General features: G+C 43.4%; 1 protein-coding gene and 1 non-coding gene across 6 annotated transcripts; one reads left to right on the forward strand and one right to left on the reverse strand.

Annotated features, from left to right (window-relative positions):
- Positions 1–893: 893 nt before the first annotated feature.
- Positions 894–19,663, reverse strand: PMS2 (PMS1 homolog 2, mismatch repair system component). Of its 5 annotated transcripts, none has more exons than XM_010992204.3 (15): positions 19,530–19,663; positions 17,674–17,813; positions 16,950–17,036; positions 16,665–16,767; positions 15,779–15,962; positions 14,395–14,562; positions 13,544–13,641; positions 12,256–12,355; positions 11,064–11,148; positions 9,687–9,842; positions 8,242–9,118; positions 6,097–6,264; positions 3,845–3,945; positions 3,352–3,521; positions 894–1,553 (listed from the first exon to the last, which is right to left on the reverse strand). In XM_010992204.3, the coding sequence occupies exons 1-15, from the start codon at positions 19,550–19,552 to the stop codon at positions 1,410–1,412; spliced, it is 2,604 nt and encodes an 867-aa protein (XP_010990506.1). In that variant the 5' UTR covers positions 19,553–19,663; the 3' UTR covers positions 894–1,409. The 5 variants fall into 5 exon arrangements, with proteins under 5 accessions (XP_010990506.1, XP_031289139.1, XP_031289141.1 ...); XM_031433279.2 differs by having other exon boundaries at positions 13,544–13,671; XM_031433281.2 differs by lacking the exons at positions 16,665–16,767; positions 19,530–19,663 and having other exon boundaries at positions 17,674–17,811.
- Positions 15,030–15,101, forward strand: TRNAA-AGC (transfer RNA alanine (anticodon AGC)). The gene has a single exon. It is a non-coding gene; the product is annotated as a tRNA-Ala (tRNA).
- Positions 19,664–19,765: the final 102 nt, after the last annotated feature.

Here is a 19,765-nt window from a genome sequence, read left to right on the forward strand (position 1 = left end):
GCTCTTAAAGGGGCCGCCGCACGTGCCCTGCCCTGCTGACCCATTCGGGCAGGTAGAAATGTGGAGCTGGATGCATCTGACCTAGATTCTCCAAGCTCTGCTAATTGCCGAGCGGCCTCTCAGCCTCTTCACGGTAACACAGGCATAATTCAGGCGTTCAGTTTTCCATTGCTGTAAATAAGTTACCCCAAACTTAGTGGCTTAAAGCAACACAAAGTTATCATCTCATAGTTCCGCAAATAAGGACTGGTTCCTCTGGCTGCTCCAGGTATCTATTCCCTTGTTTTGCCCGTTTCTAGAGGCCACCTTCCTCCAGTTTTGAAATCAGCAAGTTCATCTCTCCAGTCCAGCTGGGTAAAGTTCTCCACCTATAAGAAGTCGTGGCCTAGACTGAGCCCACCCAGCCAACCCAGGATAAGTGACCCATTTCGTGACCTTTCCCTTAGTCACACCTGCAGGGCACATACTCAAGGGTTCTGGGGGTGGGGGGAGGGGCTGCCAACCCCAAAGCCCAATTTGCAGAGTTTTTGCGAATATTAAATGAGATCCTGCAGACAGGTCCACCAGCACAGAGCTTGACACAAATGGCAATCATTCCTTGACTGTCTCCTTGTAATCAAGGAGCTCTTTAAGTTTGCGAATGGAAGCCCACTATCTGGGCAGCGGTCGAGAGCACAGTGGGGTGGGAAGTCCACACAGCCAACTGTACCCCCACTGCCGTTTGGACATCCAGAGGGCATTTTTACTTCCACTCCTGGCAGAGTTCAAACGGGACAGGATTCCATGAAAAAACCACTTGACAACACACAGGGACTCTTCAATGTCTGGGCCCATTCGGTAACTAGACCATCTTGCACTTCGCACCTTAAGGAAACCCAAACACAGTGTCAAAGTTACAGAAAAAACCACAATCTTTTATTTCCCCTGGTATAACAGTCTTTGCCCCTCTGGCTGCAGTGGAGAGCATTTAAAAATAGGAACCCCACCCGACCTGGTCAATTTCTTCCAGATGAACAGAGAATCCCCTTGGGTTTGGGGGAATTTCTTTTTAAATTTAGTATGCATCAGGGTTGAGAAGCACCAACTCAAAAGGACCATAATTTTTAATTTATGAAGTTAAACCATTACGAATTTAAACATCACTAAGGGCTGAAAGTTGCAGACTAAAATACGTCTGGCCAGAGTAGAGGTCCTGCTGACTTCCAAAGTGCTCTATTTTGTAAAATGTTATAAGCAATGCTCCACATGGTTTGAAAAGTTCTCAAGGTCCTTTCTAAATGGATCTACTTTCCTTTTTTTTTTAAGCAGCAGGCTCATTTGGAAACAAACAAACAGGAAAAGGTTAAGACCCTGCCTTTTAAAACAGAAAAGTCCGCAGTAAGATTAATAGCTGTATAAAACAAGAAACGTCAGTTTTGAGAAATGACATCCAGGTTGGCAATGTGTCTCATGGTTGGCCTTCCATGTGGACAGTTCCAGGGATGGTCCATCTCACCCATGTGGGTGATGAGTTTCTTCATCTCACTTGTGTTAAGAGCAGTTCCAATCATCACCTGAATATGAGACACAACAGTTTAAAGTTTTACTGTTTTTGTTTGTTTGGTTAGAACATCAACCATTCACAAGCACTTTTCTCTACAACCAGGCTGGACAAGGTTCCAACTCAAAAACAATGAAAAGTCTGCCCCCAAAGAACCCTGTCCTCCAGTATCTCAGCCTTCTGCCTCTTTGGGAAATCCAGCCCCTCCCACCCTGCTCCCCACACACCCTCCATAGAGACGCTGAACAGACCGTCTAAACCAACCAGCCCCAGCAGCTCCACCACGACCTACATCCCAGCCACCCTGACCTCTCTCCTTGGAGACTGCAGCAGCCTCCAAACAGGCCTCCCTGCCTCCCCTTTCCTGTCAACCATTCTCCACTCAGTGGCCAGTGATTCCTTTGAAAGGTATGACGGATCATGTGACTCCTCTTTGCACCCTCTGCTCTCACCTGAATAAAAGCCCAAGTGCATTACCTGATTCGGGGCCTGGCTGGCCTTCGTGCCCACACCTGCAAGCGGGCATCCCTCCCCCGACCCGCCCTGACTCCAGCCGCACCCGCACCCTCCTTCCTCCTGCAGGAGCGCATAAAGCAAGTCCCTGCCTCAGGACCTTGGTACTGGCTATACCCTCTACCCAGGATACTCTTCCTCAGATATGGGCATGGCTCATGTCCCCTCTCCCTGCAGGTGCTGCTGACATGTCCCTGCCTACTCTCCAGGAAACAGCTCTCACTGTGTCCCTCTGCAGGTCTTGCCCTGCTCCTCTCCACGGCACAATCACTGTCTAACACCGACACGGAGATGAGCAGACTCCGCAGCAAACACAGAAAGTGAGACCCTGAGATACAAGGGGAACTGGGGACCAGCCTGAGCCTCCCTGTACCCCTCCTTCCACACGCCAGGCACACCCCAGACCAGGATCGACAGCAGGGCTCTGCCAGGGCAAGGAAGACAGACAAGGTAGCAGAGAACCCAGGCAAGTATTGCCCCGGCGCTGTACCCGAGGCACGTGTGTGAGGCCAGACATAATGGCAGACGGGCGGCAACCAGAAGGCTTGAGGCAGGAAGGTGTCCAGAGTGGCTAGAGCTGAGCATAGGACCTGGGGCTGGAAGGACAGGCCAGGCTTGGGATGTGGGGCTCCCACGCGGGGTGCGGGTGCAGCAGAGGGAAGCCCGCCCCTGTCAGCACGTGTGTGTGCTGAGCGAGGCAGAGCCGGGACCTCCCAGCGTGGGGAAAGTTCTTACCCAAGAGGCTCCAGCTCACCTTCCAAGCATCAGCTCAGAGGTCACCTGCTCAGACCGCCTCTCCCTGACCACCCCCCTCACTTCCTGGCACTCACTCCCGCTCCCCATCCTGTTTTCTTTACTAAAATCACGGGTATCAGAGGGCGTCCTTATTCCTGTCGACATCCATTTCTCCCACTCAAATCTAAGCTCCACAAGGGCAAGGACCCCGTTGGCCGTGCTCCGTGTCCCCAGCACCCACACGGTGGCCACACGGCGAGGACTCAGAGTCTTTGCTGAATAAACGAGGAAGTGGGTCAGGGATACTGACTCCTCCGCCTTGAGCAGGCCCATCCCCAACCCCTGCTGTCCTTTCCCAGGACCAGTCTGAGCCGCCACAGCGAGACAGCAGGAAGCACCCGCTGGTGGTCCCCGGGGAAGTGCCTGCTGACTGCAGGGCTCCAGGCAATCTTGTGGCCCAGGGCCACCACCGCCACATCTAACGCGCTGACGGGGCAGGAGCTGGGCTGAGATCTCCCGCAGCAGAGGCGCCAGGCTCCGCTAGGTGAGCCTTCTCTACTTACAGACTTCCGACAGGCTCTGGAGGCAAACATCTGTCTGACTCGGGAAGGCCGGCACATGATGCCGGGGCTGTCACTCAGCATGAAGATCAGCTCATCTATGTCCTGGGGTCCAAAGGTCCAGTTTTTACTGGTTGGTAAGGAAATCAATTTAGCCCTTTCAGTGACTGGAGCTGAAAGAAGAAAATTTGGAGAGAAAGCCGTGATCCGAGCCACGCACTTCATCTGAGGGCCACTCACAGAGCATCGAGGGGGCAGATGCAAAACGCTCTTTGGGGAAGTATTTTCACCTCATATAAAATACATCAGTCTAGGGGCTGGGGCAGAGCTCGGTGCAGAGCCCGTGCTTGGCGCTCCAGAGGTCCTGGGTTCAACCCCCAGGACCTCCATTAAAAACAAAACAAAACAAAACAAAAAACCATCCATTGACAGGACTTGCAAAGATAGTTCCCAGCCCTAAAAGGACACGGTGCTACAGTCCTAAGAAATAACGTACCGTCTTCATCGATGACAAAGTCAAAGCCATTCTTTCTGAATATTTCCAGATTTTCTAATAGAACTGATTCATTGACAGCAGTTAAGTTGAGAGACTGAGGTCTGAAAAACAGGGAAGAGACTCCAACTAGAGTCTGAAGCCAAACGTTTAGCTCTAAAGCAGAAATGAAACTACAACACAATACTGTGATGCTCTGAATTCATTTCAGAAAGCAACACAAACCACGTGTTCAGCTGTGAGCCTTTCCCATCACAGAATGCTGAGTGTTTCCTTTCATTTTCTTTCCTTTTTTCAAAAATTTTTTGTAGATGTTAAAGTAACTACAAGAGTCATTCGCTTTTCCTCAATCTGCCGTCCCACCCCACTGACTCCACCTTGTTTTTAAATCCTCTCCTGAAAGAAAACGATGTCACATAAACATGCTATTTTTCCTCCTCACAATAAAGACAATTTGAAAAGTTGGCTCAGGCCATCATAGGCATTTGAAAACAGAACAAACAGCATCCATTTCCCTGTCCTGCCCCTTCCCCAGCCTGCATCTTTCATCTAACCATCTTCCCATCCGGCAACCATCCATCTCTCCTCCTGGATCTACCAAGGGCGTAATAAGCCAGGCACTGCTAAAGGCAGGAGACACAACGGTGAGAGAACACAGACCCGTTCTCTGATCTAGTGGAACAAACAGTCTACTGGGGAAGAAAGACACTGATCAAACAGTCAGATAAATTATAATTACAAACTACACTGAGAATCAGGAAGAGACACCCAGGGCTGTAGGGCTACAGAGCAGGTGAGACGTGGCCTGGAGATAGGGGAGGTCAGGGCAGGTTTCTCTGAGGCAGTGACCTCTGAGCTGAGATCGGGGGTGGGGGGGCTGGACATGGCAGTTATCAGGTGATGGAGTGAGAAGTGGGGACAGGGACAAACGTTCGAGGCAGAGGCGACAGTCTGTGCAAAGGCACTATGATGGACGGCCAATGTCCCCAGAGTCACATGCAAAGATCTGCTCCCTCTGCTTAATGGCCAGAGAGGAATTCATCAGGCCTGTCAAGGGAAAAAGAAGGCTGGCCAGAGTGACTCAAGTACAGAGAACACGGAGAAGATGGACAGCTGGAGAGGTTGTCGGGGCCAAACTGACAAAGAGGGATGCGGGGCCTGGTAGGAAATGATGCAGCTGTGGTCTGTATCCTTTAAGCCTGAAGTGCGGCCCACCTGGGACCCACAGTGGCCTGCGATAATCCAGGTCAACTTGAAATGCCACACACGAGACCATTACTTATGCAAAATGGCTAAAAAGTAAAAATAAATAAAATAACATAGAAATAAAATGATTAAAAACCAAAAAATTTTAAATTTAAAAAAAGTTTTTAATTAAAAATAAAAGTAAGAGGAGCAGGAATACTTCAGTGTTACAAAGTGGCTTAGTAAGTGTCTTCACTATGACCACTTACTCCTTCTGCAGGTAAACAGAATTAAACCACGCTGGCGCATATAGAGGAATCAACCAGGTCTGTCTTCCCAGCCGAGTGACTGGTTTCGTGGGGCACTTGTTCATGCCGGGATCTACTGCTGTTGGGTCTGCGTTAATTACATAGTTTAATTTCCCAAATGAAAATCCGTAACCTCTCCTTAAGAGCTCTGCTTAAGCAAAGACTGCTGGTTTACATGCTACACCATCACACCACCTTGTAAAATGATCAGTGTAAAGCATTCAATTTGGCAAAAGAGAGATAAATACCAACTTCTGCAGTGGCTGTCCAATCAATGGACTTGCCCTATACAGGCCATGCTGACTTTCTGAACTATAAATTCTATGTACTCTCAATAGTTATACTACGTACTATAAACTGCTCTGCATCCAAAGGGTTTTCTGGCCAATCGGTGAGCAGCATTTTTTTAGTAGCTCAAAAGGTTTGACACTTAAAGAACCTCTGAGCTGTGTGACCTTGGGCAAGTTATCTAACCTCTCTGGGCTCCCTTCAGTTTCAGCACCCGTGAAATACTGATGTAACTACTTCACAGGTTTGTGAGGATTAAACGTCAAATGCTCCCACAGTGCCTGGAATCAAATAAGCACTCAGTAAACAGCAGGTATGACTATTATTAAGCAAAAAGTATAAAAACCTGCTATAGGAAAGCTTATGGCAAAAAAAAATACACACACCCACATACATAGAAACACGTACAAGCAAACATCTTAAATTTAGATGGTGCAAAACCACTGAAAATTCTGAACACCAAAATGAACTTACGCTATAAGCCTCTGGCCCTGGAGGACAGTGTGCTGTTGAAGCATCTCAAAGTTGTATTTCTCGTCCGTGGCGTGCTGGTCCACGATGAAAATGTCCGCATTCAGTTTGGTGATTATAAATCCCAAGTTAAACTGACCGATGATTTCCATTTCTGCAAACATCGTTTTACTACACGGAGAAAATGTTAATTACAAGAGGTTTTCAAAGATTATTCTTCTGATTATAAAACGGACACTGCAGTTAAAGAAAAACCCAAACAATACAAAAACATAAAACAGAGGAACTTCCTAATAAGCCCACTTTCTAAAGATAACATCATTCACCCAGCTCTCCAGAGACGACGTCAGTTACTACTATTAACAGTTTGTGCACGTCCTTCCAGATCTTTGTATACTGTTTTCTGTTTTGTTTTGTTTTAAAAAGGAATCATAATACTTCATACCCGTCCACTCTCATCACGTTATGATGCATCTCAGATGACTTTTCAGACCCATGTATAGAGACCTACTTCACTCCTTTTAATGGCCACGTAGGATTCACTGTGTGGATGGACCAATTTGTCTGACAAATTCCCTACTAAAAGGCACTTTAGTTACTTCCATTCTGAACACAAACAACAGTGTAACAAACATTCCGGTACATAGATCTGCTCTACTAAGGATGCATTTCTATACAAAACACTCCCTAGACGTGTTATTATATATGCTCACGTTTTAATTTTGATAGGAGATCTATCCCACCCACCAAGAGTGTCCCGTTGTCCTGGGGTATCCACAGGTGACTGGTTCCAGGACCCCGAGGTTCCAAAACGCGCAAAAGTCCGTCGCATAAATGGCACGGTATTTACATATAACCTATGCACACCCTTCCATATGCTTTAAGTCATCTCTAGATCACTTATAACATCTAATACAATGTAAATGCTATGTAAATAGTTGCCAGCACGTGTCGCAAATTCAAGTTTTGCTTTTGGGAACTTTCTGGAATTTTTAAAATTTTCGATCAGGGTGGATGCAGAATCTGTAGATACGGAGGGCCACCTGTATGACTGACCTTTTTGTCAATACTGGGTATCGACCTTCTAATGAAGAGTGCAGACACACCCCCCCCCAACCCAACATTCCCCCTCCCCTCCACCCCAGGCTGAGCTCAGACGCTGCTGGAACAGGTGTAGCTGCAGCCTGCTGAACGAAAGTAAGTTTGCTGGGGAACCAGAGTGAGCAGTGCTGGGCCTCCTGCGTGCTGAGGGTGGCTGCCCTGCAGGAAGAAAAGACAAGGGCAGACCCTATGAGTATCAAAGGAATTATACAACATTTGTTGAAGAATTTATGATCTAAATTAGGCAAAGCCTGTGTGCTCCAGACTAAGTGCTATAAAAATTCAATGCAATTGCTGAGTTTCACTATGTACAGGACATAGCACATCTCAGTAACTGGTGAGACACAACAAATACAAATTTTTTCTTCAAATAAAAGTTAAATATTTCAAGATAGTTCATCACTTTTCAAAGCCACAGTGTTATACATGATTATTGTCAAGAAAGTGGTGATGGGGGAAAGGTACAGCTCAGTGGTAGAGCACATGCTTCGCATGTACAATGTCCTGGGTTCTAATCCCCAGTACCTCCTCTAAAAATAAATAAACCTAATTACCTCCCACCTGCCCTGCCAAAATAAAAATAATTTAATACAATAATAAACAAATAAAATACTTTAAAAAAAAGAAAATTAACATGATGGAGGTGAGAGGCAATGAAGAGAAGTTGGTGAGTGGGAAGAACACTGCCAAGGATGCACCTTAAGGGGAGGGACCACCTGGGGAGGCGGAACTGACTCCACAAAGAGAGGCCAGAGGAGGGAGAAGGCGGGCGAGGGGAGAGGAAGGGAGGGCAAGTCTGCAGACTGGGGTACAGCAGGTGTGGAAGGGCAGGGAAGACCCCCAGGTAGGGCCATCTTGACAGGTAGCAGGAACCAGACGACCAGACCCTGGTGCCAAGGTGTGGCCACACTGAGCCCCAGACCAGAACAGAGGCCATCAGAGCACAGGACACCCAGAGGAGCAAACAGAGTCTGGGAAGATGGGCCGGGCTTCATTCACAGCAGCTGACAAAGATGAGCAAAAATGCCCTTCAGGGAAAAACGTTACCTTATCTCTTTCCTTAGTTCATCTTCGGCAGCTTGATTTTCTCCGGGACAGATCTTAGCACGAAACTTCCTGTAACTCTGCCCGCCTTCCTGCTGCCAGTCCTGCTGCCATAACTGCTTCATCCGTTTGACTAGAGAATGCATAGAAAAGTCAAGGGGCACGATCTTCTTCTGAATTTTCACAGCCACGTCGACCTCAGAGTCGACCTCAGATCCTGACGTGTCCGGAGTTCTCAGCGACTCTGGAGGGACGTCAGGATTTAAAGGAATCCCTTCTTTTTTAAAGCGCTTTATGTTTGGGGCTGCGAGATTTGTGCGCTGAGGCAAAACTCTATATCCACGTTCTTCTTGGACTGATGGGGATTCCGGGCCTGGACAAGGCTGGTCAGTTTCAGGTAAGTTCCCACCAGACTCCACGTTTTCCTGGGAAAGCCCATCTTCGGGGGAGCTTGTCATGGGGTCACTGCTGGGGTGACCAACCGTTTCCGGGGTGCTGAACCCCTCCTCGGAGCCAGCTGACGCACTGCTGTGCCCCGAGTCCTCCTCCATCTTTACCGTGTCCATCGGGTCACAGGGCCCCCGAGCTGAACCCATCCCCTCCTCCCGGGGGCCAGAGATGGCCTTTCCGGAGCACAGGGACCCTGGAGCACTGGAGAACAGCGTGCTTCTTTTCTGTCGTGGAGAAATGCATCTCGGGTCAGCAGTCATCGGGCCCCCAGACTTGGGCCCTGCCGGGTGACGAAGGGAAAAGGCCTCTCTGAGTCTGGAAATGGTCACTGCCTTTTTCTCTTCTCCAGGCGTCCCTAACAGTGTGGGATGCGCTGGCTTTTCCAGCCTGGGCTTCTCCGTTTCTGCCGAATGCATTTTTATTAAGTTACCTGAGCAGATGTGAACAGAGCAGAACATCAGAGACTGTGCTCAAGTGAAACAGGAGGGATCTGTCTGCAAGCGGGCTTGTCACCAAAGAGGAGCTCCGAAGGGCTAACTGCGCAGAGGAACACGGTTTGACGGGAACCATCAGGGAGACACACCTTAAAGGCACAAAAGATGCCGCCATATACTCATCCCTGGGCGTATAAAGCCTCATCCCAGAGCAGCTTTCTCTCACTGGGAGCGATACGCGTCTGCCACCTTAGTTTCCACCAAACCTACTTTCAGCTTCCTGAGCTGCTCTCTGGTCTCTCAGAGGACACAGGAATGGGCCCCCTCTCTGCACAACAGACATGGAGATTAGTAAGAACGCGTCCCTGTGTGATAAATGAGGCTCATGTCCCTTTTTGTCTAGATTACCTTAAATCTGCAGGTACATACTTTCTAGGGCCACACGTCCTCTCTGTCTAAAAGAGGAGACTTTGTTTCATGCCAAAAAAACTTTACCTCAGAAAAAATTAGCATCACAATAGCTGTAAGTTGTAGAAGCTGCTTATGCCCGTGTATCTTCCTTACCTTCCGCGACCAGCAGCGGCTGCTGACTGATGCTGAGTTTGTTGACATCACTATCAAACATTCCTATCAAAGACGTTTTTAAAACTGCCAACAGAAGCTTCTCCTCTTGCAGTAAAATCTGCCTTTTATCCGGAGTAACATTGACATCAACACATTCTAGAGCAAAACAGAACACTTATTGGGTTTAAATTCACCTTTAACAAGAGAAATTTCCCTATCTACTGTTTTATTCACTCGCACTAACCAAAAGCAGTGTCCAGATTAATGTTCATGAACTATAAAACTAGCTCTTTCAAATAAACAAGGAAAAGGTGAACAATTTTTTTAAACAGGTGAAATATGCAAGCATTTGAATGGCTAAATTGCCAAAGGGAAAAAGCAAAAGGAGAAAAGCAAGTTAACACATGAACATGTACGACAGAAGAAAATTGCAAACTAAAATAAGACGTTATTTTATCACATACTGAATTTGGTTAAAAATTATAATGCAGACGACATTGTTGGTAGGTGTGTGAATTGGCATAACATGATCACATTCACTGACCCAGTGACTCTACTTTTGGGAATTTATCTAAAAGAAATAATCAAAGATATTGGTAATGATTTATCTATGAGAACAGTACTTAAATTTCCAAAAGCCAGAAACTAAAATAGGCAAAAATATGAAAGTTAAAACTCAAGACATATCCACACATTGAAATATAATACAGCTATTAAAATCAAGTTTCTAAATAAATTTTAATGACATGGAAAAGAAAATGTTCACATCTAAGGATAAAGAACATGATTCAAAATTACCCCAAGTTATTTTCTCACCCCAAAGGATATGGGTGGAGATATATATATATATTTTTTAAGGTGTGCACATATATTTTTCTAAGTATCCAGAAAAAATAATGGATAACAAACCAGGGGTGGGGGTGTAGCTCAGTGGTAGAGCGTATGCTTAGCATGTACAAGGTCCTGGGTTCAATCCCCAGTACCTCCATTAAAATAAATAAGTAAAAAATCTAATTACCTCCCCCCCAAAATAAATAAAACTTAAAAAGCCCAATAAACCAGAATTTTAACAATCAGAAAAAAAATCTATATAAAATGAATTATTTTCAAAATCAAGGAGGACATTTAGTCTATTTTCTCCCTTGGTTGACATGAAAAGTCACATTTTTCCTAATAATACAATTAATGTAGTTTCAAGTAGAAAGCAGAAAAGTCTGTATAAAAGTCTATAAAATAGAATAAAAAGCCTATTAAAAAGCACATAGCCATTAACTGTTACTATGCAAGTCTCTCTCTGGTCATATCAGAGCTTTATAATTCCACTTTATCCCTTTAGGAGTAAGTCACCCATTTTACTGACATCTCAGGGGAACTTACCGGAATCAACAGAAATGTTAAGCACAACAAATGGATACTGATGTCGATTATACATGTGATAGACCTCATTCACAAGTCTGGAAACCTATACAGAAAACAAAGATTAGGAAAAAGCGTACGTTTCCTTCCCCTAGTGCTCTAACAACAGGCTATCCCAACCAACCACTAAAAGGATACATTCCCAACAGCTTTACTGAGGTACAATTGGCCAAAAACAAATTTCAAATAAAGTGTACAATTTGACAAGCTCTGACATACACATACACCCATGAAACCATTCCTGCCGTCAAGAAAATGAGTAGATCCTTCACCCAATAAAGGTTCCTCTTGCCCCTCGAAGGGGTATTTTTAATCATGGATTCATAACACTGAATCTTTTTTCCAACCTAAAGAGGTTCTTGAAGAAGTGTCAATAAAATGCAGGTGTGCTTTAAATGCTCATAAAACACATTCAAATGTACATAGAAATGTATCTATGTGACTTTATGAGATTATTAAGTGACATTAGAGACAAACCCTAAAAATCACACCAATTACAACAGGTTAAAAATTTTAAAGTTGAACCATATCTGGCAGGTAGAAGTAATTTTAAAGTATCACTGGGAAACAAAATATTACTGAGGTATAATGTTGCTGAAGAAGCAAAGTCAAAATTGAACCACTAAAAACCCTGTAATCATATCAAGATGATCAGTTTAAGCTTGAAGCAGAAGTAATCTGGGCCTTTATTTTCCTGGAAAATGGACAGACTGAAGAGAAATTACAGAAGCCTAGGGATGTGTGGCAGTTCATACTGAGAAGCCTAGACAATGGTGAATGTTTTGAAATGTTTACTTTCTTTTAATAGTGATAATTTTATGATGATCAATATGTTGGTTATTAATATGTGTCCATGTATGCACACACACATTACGTAACTGAAACAACTGTATGGTAGACTTTTTTAAATGCCTAAAATAAGATAATTTAAAGCCATGTTTCTGAATCAAAGTCCCAAGTTCCAGGTAAATTGCCTGTGTCAGAAAATGTTATTAAATAATGAATGAAGTTAAAAGTTAAACGCCAACTAACACAACACTGTAAATCAACTATAATTCAGTAAGTGATTAAAAATTAAAAAAAAAAAAAAAAGATTCACAAAAAGGTAAGGGCCAAAAGAAAAAACTAATCCCCCAGCAAAAAAATCAAGTACCTTTGCTGGGTCACAAGGCCGCCGATTGATGAAGAAAAACTGTCTGTCCGTTGAACTCCTTCCCACGCCGTGAGTACCATGAGAAATAAAACCTGAGAGCCTGGAAAACACAAATGGGGTTAGGGCAGGGTTCCAGAGTGGGTTCATTTCAGCAGTCCTCTCACTTTCCCTATTAAATCCTTGTCTCCACCCAAGGAGTGGGTCTCCACACAAACTCACATTCCAGAACCTTCATGCAGTCCCCATCAAGCTGTCTGGGGAGCCCAAGGACCTATATTCCATATCTTTGTCCACATTCCCTGCCCTTTTACAATCTGTTCTTGGTTAGCAAACTTCGACCTCCTAAGGTGTTGGTTAAGGGTTTATTCCACCTGAGATCTACCCCAGGGATATCTGAGTTTCCATAAGAATGATACATTAACATAAAAAAAAGAACCCCAAATCTTTAATTTCAGGCATTAGCCCAAGGCAAGTGGAGAGAGGGTGAGCAATATGGGCTGTCACAGGGCCAATCCTGCTTATGGAAAATGTCTGTTTTTCTAATACCAACGTAATGATGGTATGTCGTTATTGGGGGGAGGAATAAATTTTAAGTTGGGATTTGCGGATACATACTGTACATAAAAGAGATAAACAACAAGGCCCTACTTTAGCACAGGGAACTATAGTCCACGTCTTGTAACAACCTATAGTGATAAAGAATATGAAAAAGAATATATATGTATATATGTATATGCATATATGTGTGCGTATATATACATATATACATATACATATATATACATATACATACATATATATATATACACACACACACACACACACACACACACACACACATATATATCTGAATCACTGCTGTACACCAGAAGCTAACACAACATTGTAAATCAACTATACTTCAATTAAAAAAAAAAAGGAATGATGCTGGATTGGACTCTGGGTAAGGCAGGAGTTAAAGGAGTCTACCTCCAGCCAGATTCCAAGAAAGTGAAACATTACATATAATGTAAAAGTTATTTTAATTGTTCACTGAACAGAGCCTTCACTACAAAGACTAATTCACCAGGAAACGCCCTAAAATCCACCAGTTCCCAGATTATTGTTTCAATTAAGTAACTGACTCCTCCACATAAATCCTCTTTCTCTGCAGTAATACTGCTGACAGCTTTATAATGCACATAATAAACTATACGCTTTAAAATCACTACCTGAAAACAAAACCGAGGAGGGGAAAGAAGTCAAAAAAAAAAATTGATAATCACGCTCCTGGCAGCAGCCGACTTACTGAAACAGATTGTGCAGAGCATCGGAGCAGCTCAGCCCGTATTCCTCACAGACCGAGTCACTAGGGGGCAGCTGGACAAAAGGCATGAGGCTTTGCAACTGAAAGAAATCAAGGGTCACCGTCATCCCCTGATGAAGACAGAACAGACCTAACTTCAGAGAGGAAGACTTAACGACGGGTTTCCATGTGTTTTCTTTCCTGGTGGAGCGATCCATGCTCAGAGTACAGAGACCCTCAGTGGCTGCTTTCTGTAGTTCTACGGTAATTCTGATTCATTAGAAAGACGAAGCACCTACTCCTACTTATCCATCATCAATACCTTGGCCATGATACTTTTTTCCCAGAGAGTAAAAGGATTATTTTAAAACTTGTCTCCTAACAAGTTTTGTGATATATACCTAATTAATTTTTTTGTTTTGTTTTTGTTTTTAAAACAATCTTTTTTATTTTTTTCATTTATTTTCATTTATTTTATTTTATTGAAGGGGAGGCAATTTGTTTATTTGGATTGAACCCACCTCGTGCACACTAAGCATGTGCTCTACCATTTGAGCCATATCCTTCCCCTCATAGGTACCTAATTTAAAAAAAAAAAAATCAATTCTTGGATTTCACTCTCTGTTCTATTGGAAAAGACAACAGAAATCTGCCATAATCACTAAACAGATAAAATGCTTTTTTAATTAATTTATTTTGGGGGGAGGGCAGGTAATCAGGTTTATTTATATATTTATTTTAAAGGAGGTACCAGCGATTGAACCCTGGACCCGGTGCATGCTAGGCACGCACTCTACCCCTGAGCTATCCCCTCCCCACCGATAAAATGCTTTTAAACATCTCGCTACCGCTACCTGTTTCTGCCCAAACACAGATCCGATGTTTTCCTTGATGCTGGAGCTTCCGCTGGTGCTCACCACCAACTGCCGCTTGCCTTGCCCGACCTGATTGGTACAACTTACACGGACACCAGCTGAAATGATACAGTACGCGTGCAAGACCTGGACCATTTTGGCAAACTCCTGTTTGAAAAACACAAAAGCAAGGACTCAACATTAGTTCAACCTTGCGAGAATCACAGGATTCAAGTTCTAACATCCAGTTTGGGCTTCTCATATCATCTCACAGACAAGGCCAATTATTCCTGACAGGAGGATCTGTGAGCCGCATCTCCCTACATGGTATAAAGGGAAATCAGAGGGTAAGGTTCTTTAATTTTTGTTTGTTTGCTTTGGGGGGGGGTAATTAGGTTTATTTATTTATTACATTTTATTTAAGGAGGAGGTACTGGGGATCAAACCCAGGACCTCTCGCATGCTAGACACGTGCTCTACCACTGGGCTAAACCCCCACCTCCCTGTAGCTGCTTTTTAAAGACAACATCTATATCACATTTAGCTGTTTCATCTTCATCCAAATTCCTGAAAGTTGTAATAAATCACTTTTCAGGGAGCAAGAAAAATAATCTTATTAAAAAGTAAAGTCGGGGGAGGGTATAGCTCAGTGGTAGAGCGCATGCTTAGCATGCATGAGGTCCTGGGTTCAATCCCCAGTACCTTCATTAAAATAAATTTAAAACTAAAATTTAAAAAAACCCTAATTACCCCCTAAAAAAAAAAAAACCCAAAAAATAAAAAAACAACAACAAAAAGTAAAGACAGAATCAAAAAATAATGTTAATTTCATGAGACTCATTTCCTGTACCGTAACACCTCAGAAACACAATTTGATGATTCTTCCCAAGAAAAGAAAAAGATTAACCCTCCTAAAGTTACACCTTTGAGGGGAAGAAGCAAGCCAAGAGCTTCTCAAAAAATGAAGGGATGAGAATGAACGCAAGAGCAAACCCCCCCACAGATCTCACACGTGCCTGACACTCTCTGTGCTCTTGGAGGCTGGGATGCTGAATCTACTGGACCTTTTTTTTTTTTTAATTTATTGAAGTACAGTCGATTAGAATGTATCAATCTGTGGTGCACAGCACAATGTCCCAGTCATGCATATACATACATATATTCGTTTTCATATTCTTTTTCATTAAAGGTTATTACAAGATACTGAATATATTTCCCTGTGCTATACAGAAGAAACTTTTTTTTTAATCTCTTTATATACAGTGGCCAACATTTGCAAATCTCAAACTCCCAAATTTATCCCCTCCCACCCCCTTTCCCTGGTAACCATAAGATTGTTTACTATGTCTGCAAGTCTGTTTTAAAAAAAAGGACACTACCGTACCTTCTTAATATTCCTTTGAAACTCCTTATGGCGCACAGGGAGCGTATAGAATAACTGCTGCACGCTGACCGTCGTCCCCCTGGGTCGTGGGTAGGGGGTTTTCTGGAGGATTTTTCCATTGTGATCAAACACCAGTCGAGTTCCGACGTTCGCAGATGTGTGGCAGGTAGAAATCGCTAAGTCACTGTAAAAGAATGCCAGCAGGGCACGGGGTCAGAGCCTCACATGTACTGGACATCCCGTGCTCAGGTGCTCACTTCTGTTCTCTCAAAGCTCTCCTAAAAAGGTGACGATCTCTCTGAGATAATCCAGAGAGTTTAAACTGGTGAGGAGTTATCATAAAAACCTAAGGTTTGACACCAAATAGTGAGAGAGCTCTGTAAATGTTTTGTTGTGATCAAAGCTTTGACATTTGTTTTTGTTAAACCACAAAACAATGAAAGATTTCAAAACTGATATATGCACGAATAAAGATTCATTTTTCAGTGTTGTTACTACTGTTCTCACAAAATTTTTTAAATTTAGAGACCATTGTGTAATGAAATCAGTGCTTTGGTCCAGTTTTTTCCTAAATGCTGAAGTAAATTCAAATCCACAGCATCTACAATGTATTACCTATATGTTCTTTTTAAATTGAGAAGTTACTGCTTTAATCAGGGTAACAATTTTTTTCACAAGACTGTTTGCTTCCCTTCATTCATTCATTGCTTACATTTTTAGAAGTATTACCACTTTAGGTTGGTAGTAAGATAAAGCAGAATGCAGAAGTTAGAAGTTGAGACATTCAGATATAACAGTGTAAACAATAATGATTCTAAGCACACTTTTTAATTTTCAGAGAGATTTTTATAAAGGGTCAAGTGAGTGGATAAAAATGTTGCATCACCTCAGTGCACAGAGTGAGCTCAGAGCTTCCCCCCGAAAGCCAAAAGTTTCAACCTGAGTTAGGTCAGCAAACTTCTGAATCTTAGAAGTGTGATGCTTCAGAGCTGAAAGAAAGGTGTAAAGTAAGGCCATAGAGATTTCAAGTGATACAGCCATGAACACGTAATACCCATCAAAGTGACTGGTTTTAAAAAGCTGGTTTTATACTTTCTAAGACAGCATTACCCAGAATCCTGAGACATTTTGCCCAAATATTTTAAAACAGGATTAGAAAAAGTCAACTTACTTAAGCCTTTGAAGTTTTCTTCTTCTACCCCACATCCATTGTCTGAAACTTCAATGAGATCCACCCCATAATCTTTAAGCCGGAGATCTAAAAATTTTAAATATTTCTCAAATTGATTCGTGCTAAAAGCCTTTATATGAACAGTATTTAGAACTTACATAATGCAAATGTGAGTCCTAACTCTATTTATTTAAATCTACGATTGTCATTTGGTATATTTTACTTTTAAAAGTCCTTCTTAGCTATTTACCAGCCCAGATAACATAGTTTTTCCTTCCTTTCCCTTGAAAGGATCATTTTAACATAGTCATTAAAGAGAACAACCTCTGGACTCAGACTCCTTGAATCAGATATTATCAGCTTTACAACATCAAAAAAAGTAAATTCCCTGTGCCTTAATTTCCTCACTTGTAAAATGGAGATGATGATAATAATAGTAACAATTCCTATCTCATAAGGTTATTCTGCAGATTAAATGAGGTATCCCAGCTTAGCACAATGCCTGCCTAGCACAGAGGAAGAACACAACAAAAATTAACTGCTAGCAGTAGTATTATTACTACCTAGCTAACTCCTGGGCATATAATAGGCGCTGAATTTACGTTTAAAAAATAATAATTTCTCAGTACACCAATACTTGATTGCCTTACTATAGTAACAAACATTTCTTGAATAAAACAGCATCAACTGATACTTCTGTGGCTTAAAACTCTCCCAAACTTACCAATATTAGTGGCACCAGCATCCACACTATTTTCTACCAACTCCTTCACAGCAGTGCTTAGGCTAAGTACCACTTGCCCAGAACAAATCTGATGGACTGACTTCCGATCGATAGGTTTGATGGCCTTAGCACATTCGGAACTAAAGAAACCAGTCACAAGAAACAAAGCAAATATGCAATTACGTATTTTCATCCTGGTTTGAACTGTGAGAAATGAGTCATCTCTGTTAATAGTTAATGGGTCTCATCCATTCATTATATCAACATACCCATTTATCATATTCATAAATACATGTGGTTCTATAATCCTGAAACATTTCTCAAAAAAACTTCTGAATAGATACTTCAAAATGCAACAGATACTTAAAAATCTAATGACACTTGCGTGGAGGAGACACACGTTCCCCTCAAGCTATGGGACAATCATCTTTTGCAATGATGGCATCTTCTTTCTCGAAAATTGAAAGCAACATTTCCCATACAATTTGAAAAACCAAAAGTTTGGTGCGAAATCAAGAGTTTTTGCGTCAAAATCAGAATCATCTTAGAACTTGGGTATTAATCCCAGTTGGACAGCTATCTTTACGGTTGCCTCTGAATTCCAAATGCAGGCTGCCAGCTCCTGCCTTACCAAAGGCCCTCAAAGTTCTGGCTGTACCTACTTTCAGAATTTTCCAACTAGTTTGTCTCCACTTTCTTTCTAATCCAATCAATCTTCTATGCTACCACCAGAGTTGGTCAATTTTTCTTCTTAAGAACTTACTAGTATCCCACTGTCTGCTATATGAAGTTTAAAATCTAGTCATAATTGGACCCCAGGCTACCTTATTTTCTCCTTCTCTCCAATCTTCCTCCCACTGCCAATTCCCCTACAATCTGGTTACAGTGAACAACTGTTTCCTGAAAATCACAAGCTCATTTATACACTGCACCTTGTCTATACAGGTCTCTCCAGACCTCTCCCCTCCTCCTCCTCCCGGCAAACTCCTGCTCATCCAAAAAATGTATTCCACGTGTTGATTAACTTAGCAATTTCTAGTAAACGGTTTCATTGAAAATTTGTGTGTAACCGAACACAAGAGAGAGAAGTCTTAGGGTATTTCCCACAGCATTTTACATATAGTAGTGGACCCTCAGTAAACCCTTGCAAAACAAAGGAATAAACATCTTTACTCTTCATTCTACCTCTCAAAGAATTCCACTCACGTTAATTTTAAATGTGAAAACTGCAGATGACATCACATAAAATGGAAAGAAGTTGTAAATAAAAATTTGTTAATTTGGCAAGCCACCATCAGCTACAGGTCCATTCCTAGTATTTATTTAGAGGGGTGGCGATAAAACATTTAAACACAGACAGCGAATCTGGGTTCCAGAATCTGACACTTAGTGCAACAGGGCTACCCAAACATTCGCAACCCCGAATTCGATGCACTTTACTAGCCAGTAATCGTATACTCAAGGTGACATGGAAGTACTGCGTTTTTTAAAACGGTGCGGCTATGCAAATCAGCATGTCTTTTGAAGCCTCCCCTAAAATACCCTCAATTTAAAGAGAGAAACCAGGTAGAAAGGAAATGAACTCCGTCCACAGGGATTTCAAGCTCCGGCTTCAGTCAACGGATGCATGGCGGCGTCGGGGCACAGTCTGCCTGGGAGCGGGCCGAATGCCCCGCGGACCCCGACCTCCAGTGAACCCAAAGGGCCAGCGGGTCCGGGGAGCGCTGAGGAGCCCTCTCCGGGGCCTCTGTGGGCGGGCTCGCCTAGCGCCGCGGCCACTTTCCCCTGCTTTCCAGGGGCCTGGAACGCCGTGGGCCTTAGGGCGACCACGCGGGGAGACTGCAAGTACGGCTTACCTCGGGCCCTCGGCTCGATCCATGGATACAGAGCCCAGCCCGCAACTCTGGACCGTTCGCGCGGCCACTCCCACGGGGCCCCGCCACCCGGCCGCCCATTGGCTGTTCGCGACCCTGTGCCCCCCTACTTCCGGTAAGGCTGGCTAACGCGTCCAACACCTCCTTCTCGCTGATTGGCGGTATCAAAGGTCGAGTCCGTGACGTCAAGAAAGCAGGGACCAATTAGAGCACAGGAA

The sequence above is a fragment of the Camelus dromedarius genome, chromosome 24 (assembly GCF_036321535.1).
Source record: "Camelus dromedarius isolate mCamDro1 chromosome 24, mCamDro1.pat, whole genome shotgun sequence".
NCBI lineage: Eukaryota > Metazoa > Chordata > Mammalia > Artiodactyla > Camelidae > Camelus > Camelus dromedarius.

Coding starts and splice junctions, on each gene's coding strand:
- PMS2 (XM_031433279.2), bottom strand. CDS start 19,552: ATGGATCGAGCCGAGGGCCCGAG. Junction 17,814..19,529: donor GATCGAGCCGAGGGCCCGAG/GTAAGCCGTACT, acceptor TGGTTTCTTTAG/TTCCGAATGTGCTAAGGCCA. Junction 9,843..11,063: donor TAACATTTCTGTTGATTCCG/GTAAGTTCCCCT, acceptor GTTTTGCTCTAG/AATGTGTTGATGTCAATGTT.